Raw genomic sequence first — 12654 nt, 5'->3', positions numbered from 1 at the left:
TGGGCTACAGGGTTGGAGTGGGGGGAGCCTGGGCTGGGGGGTTGGGGCTGAGGGGAGCCTGGGCTGGGGGTTTGGGGTAGGGGGAGCCTGGGCTGGGAGGTTGGGGTAGGGGGGAGCCTGGGCTGGGGGGTTGGAGTGGGGGATGCCTGGGCTACGGGGTTGAGGTGGGGGGAGCCTGGGCTACAGGGTTGGGGTAGGGGGGAGCCTGGGCTGCGGGGTTGGGGTAGGGGGGAGTGTGGGCTGGGGGGTTGGGGTAGGGGGGAGCCTGGGCTGAGGGGAGCCTGGGCTGGGGGGTTGGGGTAGGGGGGAGCCTGGGCTGGGGGGTTGGGGTAGGGGGAGCCTGGGCTACGGGGTTGGGGTAGGGGGGAGCCTGGGCTACGGGGTTGGGGTAGGGGGAGCCTGGGCTACGGGGTTGGGGTAGGGGGAGCCTGGGCTACGGGGTTGGGGTAGGGGAGAGCCTGGGCTACGGGGTTGGGGTAGGGGGGAGCCTGGGCTACGGGGTTGGGGTAGGGGGGAGCCTGGGCTGGGGGGTTGGGGTAGGGGGAGCCTGGGCTACGGGGTTGGGGTAGGGGGGAGCCTGGGCTGGGGGGTTGGGGTAGGGGGACCCTGGGCTGCGGGGTTGGGGTAGGGGGAGCCTGGGCTGCGGGGTAGGGGTAGGGGGGAGCCTGGGCTGGGGGGTTGGGGTAGGGGGAGCCTGGGCTGGGGGGTTGGGGTAGGGGGAGCCTGGGCTGGGGGGTTGGGGCTGAGGGGAGCCTGGGCTGCGGGGTTGGGGTAGGGGGGAGCCTGGGCTGGGGGGTTGGGGTAGGGGGGAGCCTGGGCTGGGGGGTTGGGGTAGGGGGGAGCCTGGGCTGGGGGGTTGGGGTAGGGGGAGCCTGGGCTGGGGGGTTGGGGTAGGGGGAGCCTGGGCTACGGGGTTGGGGTAGGGGGAGCCTGGGCTACGGGGTTGGGGTAGGGGGGAGCCTGGCCTGCGGGGTTGGGGGAGCCTGGCCTGCGGGGTTGGGGTAGGGGGGAGCCTGGGCTAAGGGGTTGGGGTAGGGGAGAGCCTGGGCTGCGGGGTTGGGGTAGGGGGAGTGTGGGCTGGGGAGTTGGGGTAGGGGGAAGCCTGGGCTGAGGGGAGCCTGGGCTGGGGGGTTGGGGCTGAGGGGAGCCTGGGCTGGGGGGTTGGGGCTGAGGGGAGCCTGGGCTGGGGGGTTGGGGCTAGGGGGAGCCTGGGCTGGGGGGTTGGGGCTGAGGGGAGCCTGGGCTGGGGGGTTGGGGCTGAGGGGAACCTGGGCTGGGGGGTTGGGGCTGAGGGGAACCTGGGCTGGGGGGTTGGGGCTGAGGGGAGCCTGGGCTGGGGGGTTGGGGCTAGGGGGAGCCTGGGCTGGGGGGTTGGGGCTGAGGGGAGCCTGGGCTGGGGGGTTGGGGCTGAGGGGAACCTGGGCTGGGGGGTTGGGGCTGAGGGGAACCTGGGCTGGGGGGTTGGGGCTGAGGGGAGCCTGGGCTGGGGGTTTGGGGTAGGGGGAGCCTGGGCTGGGAGGTTGGGGTAGGGGGGAGCCTGGGCTGGGGGGTTGGGGCTGAGGGGAACCTGGGCTGGGGGGTTGGGGCTGAGGGGTTGGGGCTGAGGGGAGCCTGGGCTGGGGGTTTGGGGTAGGGGGAGCCTGGGCTGGGAGGTTGGGGTAGGGGGGAGCCTGGGCTGGGGGGTTGGAGTGGGGGATGCCTGGGCTACGGGGTTGAGGTGGGGGGAGCCTGGGCTACAGGGTTGGGGTAGGGGGAGCCTGGGCTACAGGGTTGGGGTAGGGGGGAGCCTGGGCTACAGGGTTGGGGTAGGGGGGAGCCTGGGCTGCGGGGTTGGGGTAGGGGGGAGTGTGGGCTGGGGGGTGGGGTAGGGGGGAGCCTGGGCTGAGGGGAGCCTGGGCTGGGGGGTTGGGGTAGGGGGGAGCCTGGGCTGGGGGGTTGGGGTAGGGGGAGCCTGGGCTACGGGGTTGGGGTAGGGGGGAGCCTGGGCTGGGGGGTTGGGGTAGGGGGAGCCTGGGCTACGGGGTTGGGGTAGGGGGAGCCTGGGCTGCGGGGTTGGGGTAGGGGGAGCCTGGGCTACGGGGTTGGGGTAGGGGGAGCCTGGGCTGCGTGGTTGGGGTAGGGGGAGCCTGGGCTACGGGGTTGGGGTAGGGGGAGCCTGGGCTACGGGGTTGGGGTAGGGGGGAGCCTGGGCTGGGGGGTTGGGGTAGGGGGAGCCTGGGCTGGGGGGTTGGGGTAGGGGGAGCCTGGGCTACGGGGTTGGGGTAGGGGGGAGCCTGGGATGGGGGGTTGGGGTTGGGGTAGGGGGGAGCCTGGGCTGGGGGGTTGGGGTAGGGGGAGCCTGGGCTGGGGGGTTGGGGTTGGGGTAGGGGGGAGCCTGGGCTGGGGGGTTGGGGTAGGGGGAGCCTGGGCTACGGGGTTGGGGTAGGGGGGAGCCTGGGCTGGGGGGTTGGGGTAGGGGGAGCCTGGGCTGCGGGGTTGGGGTAGGGGGAGCCTGGGCTGCGGGGTTGGGGTAGGGGGAGCCTGGGCTGGGGGGTTGGGGTAGGGGGAGCCTGGGCTACGGGGTTGGGGTAGGGGGGAGCCTGGGCTGGGGGGTTGGGGTAGGGGGAGCCTGGGCTGGGGGGTTGGGGTAGGGGGAGCCTGGGCTACGGGGTTGGGGTAGGGGGGAGCCTGGGCTGGGGGGTTGGGGTAGGGGGAGCCTGGGCTACGGGGTTGGGGTAGGGGGGAGCCTGGGCTGGGGGGTTGGGGTAGGGGGAGCCTGGGCTGCGGGGTTGGGGTAGGGGGAGCCTGGGCTGCGGGGTTGGGATAGGGGGAGCCTGGGCTACGGGGTTGGGGTAGGGGGGAGCCTGGGCTGGGGGGTTGGGGTAGGGGGAGCCTGGGCTGGGGGGTTGGGGTAGGGGGAGCCTGGGCTGGGGGGTTGGGGTAGGGGGAGCCTGGGCTACGGGGTTGGGGTAGGGGGGAGCCTGGGCTGCGGGGTTGGGGCTGAGGGGAGCCTGGGCTGCGGGGTTGGGGTAGGGGGGAGCCTGGGCTGGGGGGTTGGGGTAGGGGGAGCCTGGGCTACGGGGTTGGGTTAGGGGGGAGCCTGGGCTGCGGGGTTGGGGTAGGGGGGAGCCTGGGCTACGGGGTTGGGGTAGGGGAGAGCCTGGGCTGCGGGGTTGGGGGAGTGTGGGCTGCGGGGTTGGGGTAGGGGGAGCCTGGGCTACGGGGTTGGGGTAGGGGGAGCCTGGGCTACGGGGTTGGGGTAGGGGGAGCCTGGGCTGGGGGGTTGGGGTAGGGGGAGCCTGGGCTACGGGGTTGGGGTAGGGGGGAGCCTGGGCTGCGGGGTAGGGGGGAGACTGGGCTGCGGGGTTGGGGCTGAGGGGAGCCTGGGCTGCGGGGTTGGGGTAGGGGGGAGCCTGGGCTGGGGGGTTGGGGTAGGGGGAGCCTGGGCTACGGGGTTGGGGTAGGGGGAGCCTGGGCTGCGGGGTTGGGGTAGGGGGAGCCTGGGCTACGGGGTTGGGGTAGGGGGAGCCTGGGCTGCGTGGTTGGGGTAGGGGGAGCCTGGGCTGGGGGGTTGGGGTAGGGGGGAGCCTGGGCTGGGGGGTTGGGGTAGGGGGAGCCTGGGCTGCGGGGTTGGGGTAGGGGGGAGCCTGGGCTACGGGGTTGGGGTAGGGGGGAGCCTGGGCTGGGGGGTTGGGGTAGGGGGAGCCTGGGCTGGGGGGTTGGGGTTGGGGTAGGGGGAGCCTGGGCTACGGGGTTGGGGTAGGGGGGAGCCTGGGCTGCGGGGTAGGGGGGAGCCTGGGCTGCGGGGTTGGGGTAGGGGGGAGCCTGGGCTGGGGGGTTGGGGTAGGGGGAAGCTGGGCTACGGGTTGGGGTAGGGGGGAGCCTGGGCTGCGGGGTTGGGGTAGGGGGGAGCCTGGGCTACGGGGTTGGGGTAGGGGAGAGCCTGGGCTGCGGGGTTGGGGTAGGGGGAGTGTGGGCTGCGGGGTTGGGGTAGGGGGAGTGTGGGCTGGGGAGTTGGGGTAGGGGGGAGCCTGGGCTGAGGGGAGCCTGGGCTGGGGGGTTGGGGCTGAGGGGAGCCTGGGCTGGGGGGTTGGGGCTGAGGGGAGCCTGGGCTGGGGGGTTGGGGCTGAGGGGAACCTGGGCTGGGGGGTTGGGGCTGAGGGGAACCTGGGCTGGGGGGTTGGGGCTGAGGGGAACCTGGGCTGGGGGGTTGGGGCTGAGGGGAACCTGGGCTGGGGGGTTGGGGCTGAGGGGAACCTGGGCTGGGGGGTTGGGGCTGAGGGGAACCTGGGCTGGGGGGTTGGGGCTGAGGGGAACCTGGGCTGGGGGGTTGGGGCTGAGGGGAACCTGGGCTGGGGGGTTGGGGCTGAGGGGAACCTGGGCTGGGGGGTAGGGGCTGGAAGGAGCCTGGGCTCCCACACATTCCCTTGGATTGGCTCAAGGAGTGGATCTGGATTTAGGCGGGATAAGCGGTTAGGGGGGGAGCACCCACCCCCCCAATATTAACTGACAGCTCACCTAATAGTAAAGTATGGTGGCGCTATGAGAGGCTGCCTATAACACAGCAGTGACTTGAGTTATTCATATGAGTGACATTTATTGGTCATCATGAACATCAATAGGCACTGTGGCTACTGACTCGTATCAAGACTGTTATTCAAATGCACAAACAAAATATCTGGATAGGAAGCTAGCAGCAGTGAATGAACTATGGCAGCGACAAGAGACGGGACGACACCATACGAAGGTTTCACATCAAGCAGAGGTTTGTCCATGCATGTTATTAACCTGGTACATTATACAGTCACTAAACATCACAAATCACTCACAGTGCTCTCGTTCTACTAGATGGATCAAAGCTTACCAAAATGTATATGCACTTACAACTAACTGTAAGTGGCTTTGGATAAAAGCCTCTGCTAAATGGCATATGTATTATTATACATGTATTATAAAGCTTAGCCAGCCGTAGTTGCTGGGGTTTGTTCAGTAAGAGCAATATTAACCAACGTTCCGATAGAAATACATTATTGTAGAGCCGATACAGTATGATTCTCTCTTATGGAGAATAAGGACTCACGTCAGCTCTATACATGACATTTCTATCAGCAACATTCTTTCTAGAGGTCGACCGATTATGATTTTTCAACGCCGATACCGATTATTGGGGGACCAAAAAATGCCGATACTGATTAATCGGCCGATTTAAAAAAAAATTATTTGTAATAATGATAATTACAACAATACTGAATGAACACTTTTCTTTTACCTTAATATAATACATCAATAAAATCAATTTAGCCCCAAATAAATAATGAAACATGTTCAATTTGGTTTAAATAATGCAAAAACAAAGTGTTGGAGAAGAAAGTAAAAGTGCAATATGTGCCATGTAAGAAAGCTAACGTTTAAGTTCCTTGCTCAGAACATGAACATATGAAAGCTGGTGGTTCCTTTTAACATGAGTCTTCAATATTCCCAGGTAAGAAGTTTTAGGTTGTAGTTATAGGAATTATAGGACTATTTCTCTCTATACCATTTGTATTTCATATACCTTTGACTATTGGATGTTCTTATAGGCACTTTAGTATTGCCAGTGTAACAGTATAGCTTCCGTCCCTCTCCTCGCCCCTACCTGGGCTCGAACCGGGAACACAACGACAACAGCCACCCTCGAAGCATCGTTACCCATCGCTCCACAAAACCTGCTGCCCTTGCTGAGCAAGGGGAACAACTACTCCAAGTCTCAGAGCGAGTGACGTCACCGAATGAAACGCTATTAGCGCGCACCCCGCTAACTAGCTACCCATTTCACATCGGTTACACCAGCCTAATCTCGGGAGTTGATAGGCTTGAAGTCATAAACAGCTCAATGCTTGAAGCATTGCGAAGAGCTGCTGGCAAACGCACAAAAGTGCTGTTTGAGTGAATGTTTACGAGCCTGCTGCTGCCTACCATCGCTCAGTCAGACTGCTCTATCAAATATCAAATCATAGACTTAATTATAACATAATAACACAGAAATACGAGCCTTTGGTCATTGATATGGTCGAATCCGGAAACTATCATTTCGAAAACAAAACGTTTATTCTTTCAGTGAAATACGGAACCGTTCCGTATTTTATCTAACGGGTGGCATCGCTAAGTCTAACTAGGCAAGTCAGTTAAGAACACATTCTTTTTTCAATGAAGGCCTAGGAACGGTGGGTTAACTGCCTTGTTCAGGGACAGAACGACAGATTTTTTACCTTGTCAGCTTGGGGATTAATTTTTGCAACCTTCTGGTTACTAGTCCAACGCTCTAACCATCTGCCTTACATTGCACTCCACGAGGAGCCTGCATGGCAGGCTGACTACCTGTTACGCGAGTGCAGCAAGAAGCCAAGGTAAGTTGCTAGCTAGCATTAAACTTATCTTATAAAAAACAATCAATCTTAACATAGTCACTAGTTAACTACACATGGTTGATATTACTAGTTTATCTAGCATGTCCTGCGTTGCATATAATTGATGCCTGTTAATTTATCATCGAATCACAGTCTACTTCGCCAAATGGGTGATGATTTAGCACTGTCGTTGCACCAAACCTAACCATAAACATCAATGCCTTTCTTTAAAATCAATACACAAGTATATATTTTTAAACCTGCATATTTAGTTAATATTGCCTGCTAACATTCATTTCTTATAATTAGGGAAATTGTGTCACTTCTCTTGCGTTCTGTGCAAGCAGTCAGGGTATATGCAGCAGTTTGGGCCGCCTGGCTCGTTGCAAACTGTGTGAAGTTCATTTATTCCTAACAAAGACCGTAATTAATTTGCCAGGATTGTACATAATTATGACATAACATTGAAGGTTGTACAATGTAACAGCAATATTTAAATAAAGGTGTAAAAAAAAAATCGGTCGACCTCTAGTCCTTTCAGCTTCCTAAATATATTCTCCTGATGTTGATTCAACTCATTTAATTCCAGTTGTATCAACACACTAGAGGTTGTGAGTACACTCTTAGAAAACAACAAGTGCTATCTACAATCTAAAAGGGTTCTTCAGCTGTCCCCATAGGAGAACCATTTGAAGAACCCTTTTTGGTTCCAGGTAGAAACCATTTGGGTTCCATGTAGAACCCTTTCCACAGAGGGTTCTACCTGGAACCAAAAAGGGTGTCATGGAAGGCTCTCCATCTAGTCATCTCTCCATTTCCTCTCCATCTCCCCTCCATTTCTCAATCTACCCTCCATCTACCCTCCATCTCTCCATCTAACCATCTCTCCATCTATCCTCCAGCTCTCCATCTAACCATCTACCATACATCTCTCCATCTACCCATCTATCCTCATCTCCCCTCAATCTCTCCATCTCCATCTCTCCATCTCTCCATCTACCCTCCAGCTCTCCTAATCCATCTCTCCATCTACCCTCCATCTACCCTCCATATTTCCATCTACCCTCCATCTAACCATCTCTCCATCTACCCTTCTTTTCTCAATCTATCCTCCATCTAACCATCTCTCCATCAACCCTCCATCAATCCATCTACCCTCCATCTCTCCATCAATCCATCTACCCTCTATCAATCCATCTACCCTCCATCTCCTCTTCATCTAACTTCCATCTCCTCTCCATCTTTTCATCCACCCTCCATCTCGCCATCTACCCTCCATCTCTCCATCTACCCTCCATCTAACCATCTCTCCATCATCTCTCCATTTACCCTCCATCTACCCTCCGTCTCTTCATCTACCCTCCATCTCTTCATCTACCCTCCGTCTCTTCATCTACCCTCCTTCTCTCCATATACCCTCGATCTCTCCATCAACCCTCCATCTCTCCATCTCCCCTCCATCTTTCATCTTCCTCTCCATCTAGCCAGCTACCCTCGATCACTCCATCTACCCTCTGTCTCTCCATCAACCCTCCATCTCTCCATCAACCCTCCATCAATCCATCTACCCTCCATCTCTCCATCAACCCTCCATCAATCCATCTACCCTCCATCTCTCCATCAACCCTCCATCAATCCATCTACCTTCCATCTCTCCATCAATCCATCTACCCTCCATCTCCTCTTCATCTAACTTCCATCTCCTCTCCATCTCAATTCAATTCAATTCAATTCAAGGGGCTTTATTGGCATGGGAAACATGTGTTAACATTGCCAAAGCAAGTGAGGTAGGTAATATACAAAAGTCAAATAAACAATAAAAATGAACAGTAAACATTACACATACAGAAGTTTCAAAACAATAAAGACATTACAAATGTCATATTATATATATGCAGTGTTGTAACAATGTACAAATGGTTAAAGCACACAAGTTAAAATAAATAAACATAAATATGGGTTGTATTTACAGTGGTGTTTGTTCTTCACTGGTTGCCCTTTTCTTGTGGCAACAGGTCACAAATCTTGCTGCTGTGATGGCACACTGTGGAATTTCACCCAGTAGATATGGGAGTTTATCAAAATTGGATTTGTTTTCGAATTCTTTGTGGATCTGTGTAATCTGAGGGAAATATGTCTCTCTAATATGGTCATACATTGGGCAGGAGGTTAGGAAGTGCAGCTCAGTTTCCACCTCATTTTGTGGGCAGTGTGCACATAGCCTGTCTTCTCTTGAGAGCCATGTCTGCCTACGGCGGCCTTTCTCAATAGCAAGGCTATGCTCACTGAGTCTGTACATAGTCAAAGCTTTCCTTAAGTTTGGGTCAGTCACAGTGGTCAGGTATTCTGCCACTGTGTACTCTCTGTTTAGGGCCAAATAGCATTCTAGTTTGCTCTGTTTTTTTGTTAATTCTTTCCAATGTGTCAAGTAATTATCTTTTTGTTTTCTCATGATTTGGTTGGGTCTAATTGTGCTGTTGTCCTGGGGCTCTGTGGGGTGTGTTTGTGTTTGTGAACAGAGCCCTAGGACCAGCTTGCTTAGGGGACTCTTCTCCAGGTTCATCTCTCTGTAGGTGATGGCTTTGTTATGGAAGGTTTGGGAATCGCTTCCTTTTAGGTGGTTGTAGAATTTAACGGCTCTTTTCTGGATTTTGATAATTAGTGGGTATCGGCCTAATTCTGCTCTGCATGCATTATTTGGTGTTCTACGTTGTACACGGAGGATATTTTTGCAGAATTCTGCATGCAGAGTCTCAATTTGGTGTTTGTCCCATTTTGTGAAATCTTGGTTGGTGAGCGGACCCCAGACCTCACAACCATAAAGGGCAATGGGCTCTATGACTGATTCAAGTATTTTTAGCCAGATCCTAATTGGTATGTTGAAATTTATGTTCCTTTTGATGGCATAGAAGGCCCTTCTTGCCTTGTCTCTCAGATCGTTCACAGCTTTGTGGAAGTTACCTGTGGTGCTGATGTTTAGGCCGAGGTATGTATAGTTTTTTGTGTGCTCTAGGGCAACGGTGTCTAGATGGAATTTGTGGTCCTGGTGACTGGACCTTTTTTGGAACACCATTATTTTGGTCTTACTGAGATTTACTGTCAGGGCCCAGGTCTGACAGAATCTGTGCAGAAGATCTAGGTGCTGCTGTAGGCCCTCCTTGGTTGGTGACAGAAGCACCAGATCATCAGCAAACAGTAGACATTTGACTTCGGATTCTAGTAGGGTGAGACCGGGTGCTGCAGACTGTTCTAGTGCCCGCGCCAATTCGTTGATATATATGTTGAAGAGGGTGGGGCTTAAGCTGCATCCCTGTCTCACCCCACGACCCTGTGTGAAGAAATGTGTGTGTTTTTTGCCAATTTTAACCGCACACTTGTTGTTTGTGTACATGGATTTTATAATGTCGTATGTTTTACCCCCAACACCACTTTCCATCAATTTGTATAGCAGACCCTCATGCCAAATTGAGTCGAAGGCTTTTTTGAAATCAACAAAGCATGAGAAGACTTTGCCTTTGTTTTGGTTTGTTTGGTTGTCAATTAGGGTGTGTAGGGTGAATACATGGTCTGTTGTACGGTAATTTGGTAAAAAGCCAATTTGACATTTGCTCAGTACATTGTTTTCATTGAGGAAATGTACGAGTCTGCTGTTAATGATAATGCAGAGTATTTTCCCAAGGTTACTGTTGACGCATATTCCACGGTAGTTATTGGGGTCAAATTTGTCTCCACTTTTGTGGATTGGGGTGATCAGTCCTTGGTTCCAAATATTGGGGAAGATGCCAGAGCTAAGGACGATGTTAAAGAGTTTTAGTATAGCCAATTGGAATTTGTTGTCTGTATATTTGATCATTTCATTAAGGATACCATCAACACCACAGGCCTTTTTGGGTTTGAGGGTTTTTATTTTGTCCTGTAACTCATTCAAGGTAATTGGAGAATCCAATGGGTTCTGGTAGTCTTTAATAGTTGATTCTAGGATTTGTATTTGATCATGTATATGTTTTTGTTCTTTATTCTTTGTTATAGAGCCAAAAAGATTGGAGAAGTGGTTTACCCATACATCTCCATTTTGGATAGATAATTCTTCGTGTTGTTGTTTGTTTAGTGTTTTCCAATTTTCCCAGAATTGGTTAGAGTCTATGGAGTCTTCAATTACATTGAGCTGATTTCTGACGTGCTGTTCCTTCTTTTTCCGTAGTGTATTTCTGTATTGTTTTAGTGATTCGCCATAGTGAAGGCGTAGACTCAGGTTTTCCGGGTCTCTATGTTTTTGGTTGGACAGGTTCCTCAATTTATTTCTTAGATTTTTGCATTCTTTATCAAACCATTTGTCATTGTTGTTCATTTTCTTCGGTTTTCTATTTGAGATTTTTAGATTTGATAGGGAAGCTGAGAGGTCAAATATACTGTTAAGATTTTCTACTGCCAAGTTTACACCTTCACTATTGCAGTGGAACATTTTACCCAGGAAGTTGTCTAAAAGGGATTGAATTTGCTGTTGCCTAATTGTTTTTTGGTAGGTTTCCAAACTGCATTCCTTCCATCTATAGCATTTCTTAATGTTACTCAGTTCCTTTGGCTTTGATGCCTCATGATTGAGTATTGCTCTGTTCAAGTAGACTGTGATTTTGCTGTGGTCTGATAGGGGTGTCAGTGGGCTGACTGTGAACGCTCTGAGAGACTCTGGGTTGAGGTCAGTGATAAAGTAGTCTACAGTGCTACTGCCAAGAGATGAGCTATAGGTGAACCTACCATAGGAGTCCCCTCGAAGCCTACCATTGACTATGTACATACCCAGCGTGCGACAGAGCTGCAGGAGTTGTGACCCGTTTTTGTTGGTTATGTTGTCATAGTTGTGCCTAGGGGGGCATATGGGGGAGGGAATGCTGTCACCTGCAGGCAGGTGTTTGTCCCCCTGTGTGCTGAGGGTGTCAGGTTCTTGTCCAGTTCTGGCATTTAGGTCGCCACAGACTAATACATGTCCCTGGGCCTGGAAATGATTGATTTCCCCCTCCAGGATGGAGAAGCTGTCTTTATTAAAGTATGGGGATTCTAGTGGGGGGATATAGGTAGCACACAGGAGGACATTTTTCTCTGTTAAGATAATTTCCTTTTGAATTTCTAGCCAAATGTAAAATGTTCCTGTTTTGATTAATTTAATGGAGTGAGTTAGGTCTGCTCTATACCAAATTAGCATTCCCCCTGAGTCCCTTCCCTGTTTCACACCTGGTAGTTTGGTGGATGGGACTACCAGCTCTCTGTAACCTAGAGGGCAACCAGTGGGTCCGTCTCCGCTATACCATGTTTCTTGCAGGATGACAATGTCTGCATTACCGATTTCTTTGGTGAAGTCCGTGTTCCTGCTCTTTAGGCCAAAGGCAGATGACCTCAGGCCTTGGATATTCCAGGATGATATAGTGAAGGCTTTTTGTTCCATAAAGTGTCCAATGTTGTTGGCCGTGTGGTTTTGCCTCAGGCCAGTAAGTGTGAGCAGAGCCTGCTGAGCATCTGGTACATGCCGTTGGCTTGGGCGAGTGTAAGAGTGGGGGTTGGGCCTGTTTGCCCGCTCACTACCTGGGCGTATGTGTGACTTCCATGTTGATGCTCTCTTTGCGGGGGTGGGGTGCATGGGGTGGGCAGGAGTGGCATAGGTCTGATCTGAGGGGGCCTAAATGGGGTGTGGGCATGGTTGATGTGGGGGGGTGTTGATTGGTTGGGGTGGGGGTGTGGACGTGTCTGGGGGTGCTGTGGTCTGGATGTAAGTCCTCTTGGCGTGGGTCCTCTATGTGTAGGTCCACGGGGGGGTCCTGCAGGTCTTGGAGGGTGTCTCGCTGGTCTGGGTGGGGTGTCTATTGATCTGTTGCTCCTGTGTGAAGTGTTGGGGCTGCGTTTGAGAGCGATGTCCTTTAGAGTCCGGACAAAGGTGGGCACTGCTGCCTTATAGAGGTGGACCTGGTCATAGAGGCTGTTCAAGTCCAGGGTGGAGTGGTGGGCCAGGAAAACATTTGGTTTTGAGGCACAGTCACGGGAAATGCTTGCGTTTACCCGCTGTATTGTAGCAGGGTGGAAGTCTTTTCGTGGTAGCAGGGTGGAGATAACCACTTGTGCATTGGGGAAAGTAGAAGAAGCTTTTTCAATCACTCCCTTCAGTGCTGTGGCCACCCTTTCCTGCTTTGCTCTCAGGTCGTTTGTGCCTGTGTGTATTATTATGTGGCTAGGTGAGCCTAGTTTGTCCTCAGACAGAAGGTCTAGGGCGCGCTGGGTGTTTGGACACCAGAGTTTAGAC

General features: G+C 53.9%; 1 protein-coding gene across 1 annotated transcript; it reads right to left on the bottom strand.

Annotated features, from left to right (window-relative positions):
• Positions 1–935: 935 nt before the first annotated feature.
• Positions 936–5671, bottom strand: LOC139532968 (uncharacterized). Its single transcript, XM_071331112.1, has 7 exons — positions 5615–5671; positions 4297–4429; positions 3843–4056; positions 3288–3426; positions 3080–3196; positions 1738–1922; positions 936–1167 (listed from the first exon to the last, which is right to left on the bottom strand). The coding sequence occupies exons 1-7, from the start codon at positions 5669–5671 to the stop codon at positions 936–938; spliced, it is 1077 nt and encodes a 358-aa protein (XP_071187213.1).
• Positions 5672–12654: the final 6983 nt, after the last annotated feature.

Source organism: Salvelinus alpinus, chromosome 10 (assembly GCF_045679555.1).
Source record: "Salvelinus alpinus chromosome 10, SLU_Salpinus.1, whole genome shotgun sequence".
Lineage (NCBI taxonomy): Eukaryota > Metazoa > Chordata > Actinopteri > Salmoniformes > Salmonidae > Salvelinus > Salvelinus alpinus.
Note: the sequence above shows the minus strand (reverse complement) of the source record. Positions and strands in the feature narration are given on the sequence as shown.

Excerpts from the sequence above, each read along its gene's own strand:
- LOC139532968 (XM_071331112.1), bottom strand. The coding sequence starts at position 5,671 with ATGGGTAACGATGCTTCGAGGGTGGCTGTTGTCGTTGTGTTCCCGGTT. Across the intron at positions 4,057-4,296 it reads GCCCCAACCCCCCAGCCCAG|GCTCCCCTCAGCCCCAACCC; the intron begins GTTCCCCTCAGC and ends CCCCCAGCCCAG. Across the intron at positions 3,427-3,842 it reads GCTCCCCCCTACCCCAACCC|CCCAGGCTCCCCCTACCCCA; the intron begins GTAGCCCAGCTT and ends CCAACCCCGTAG.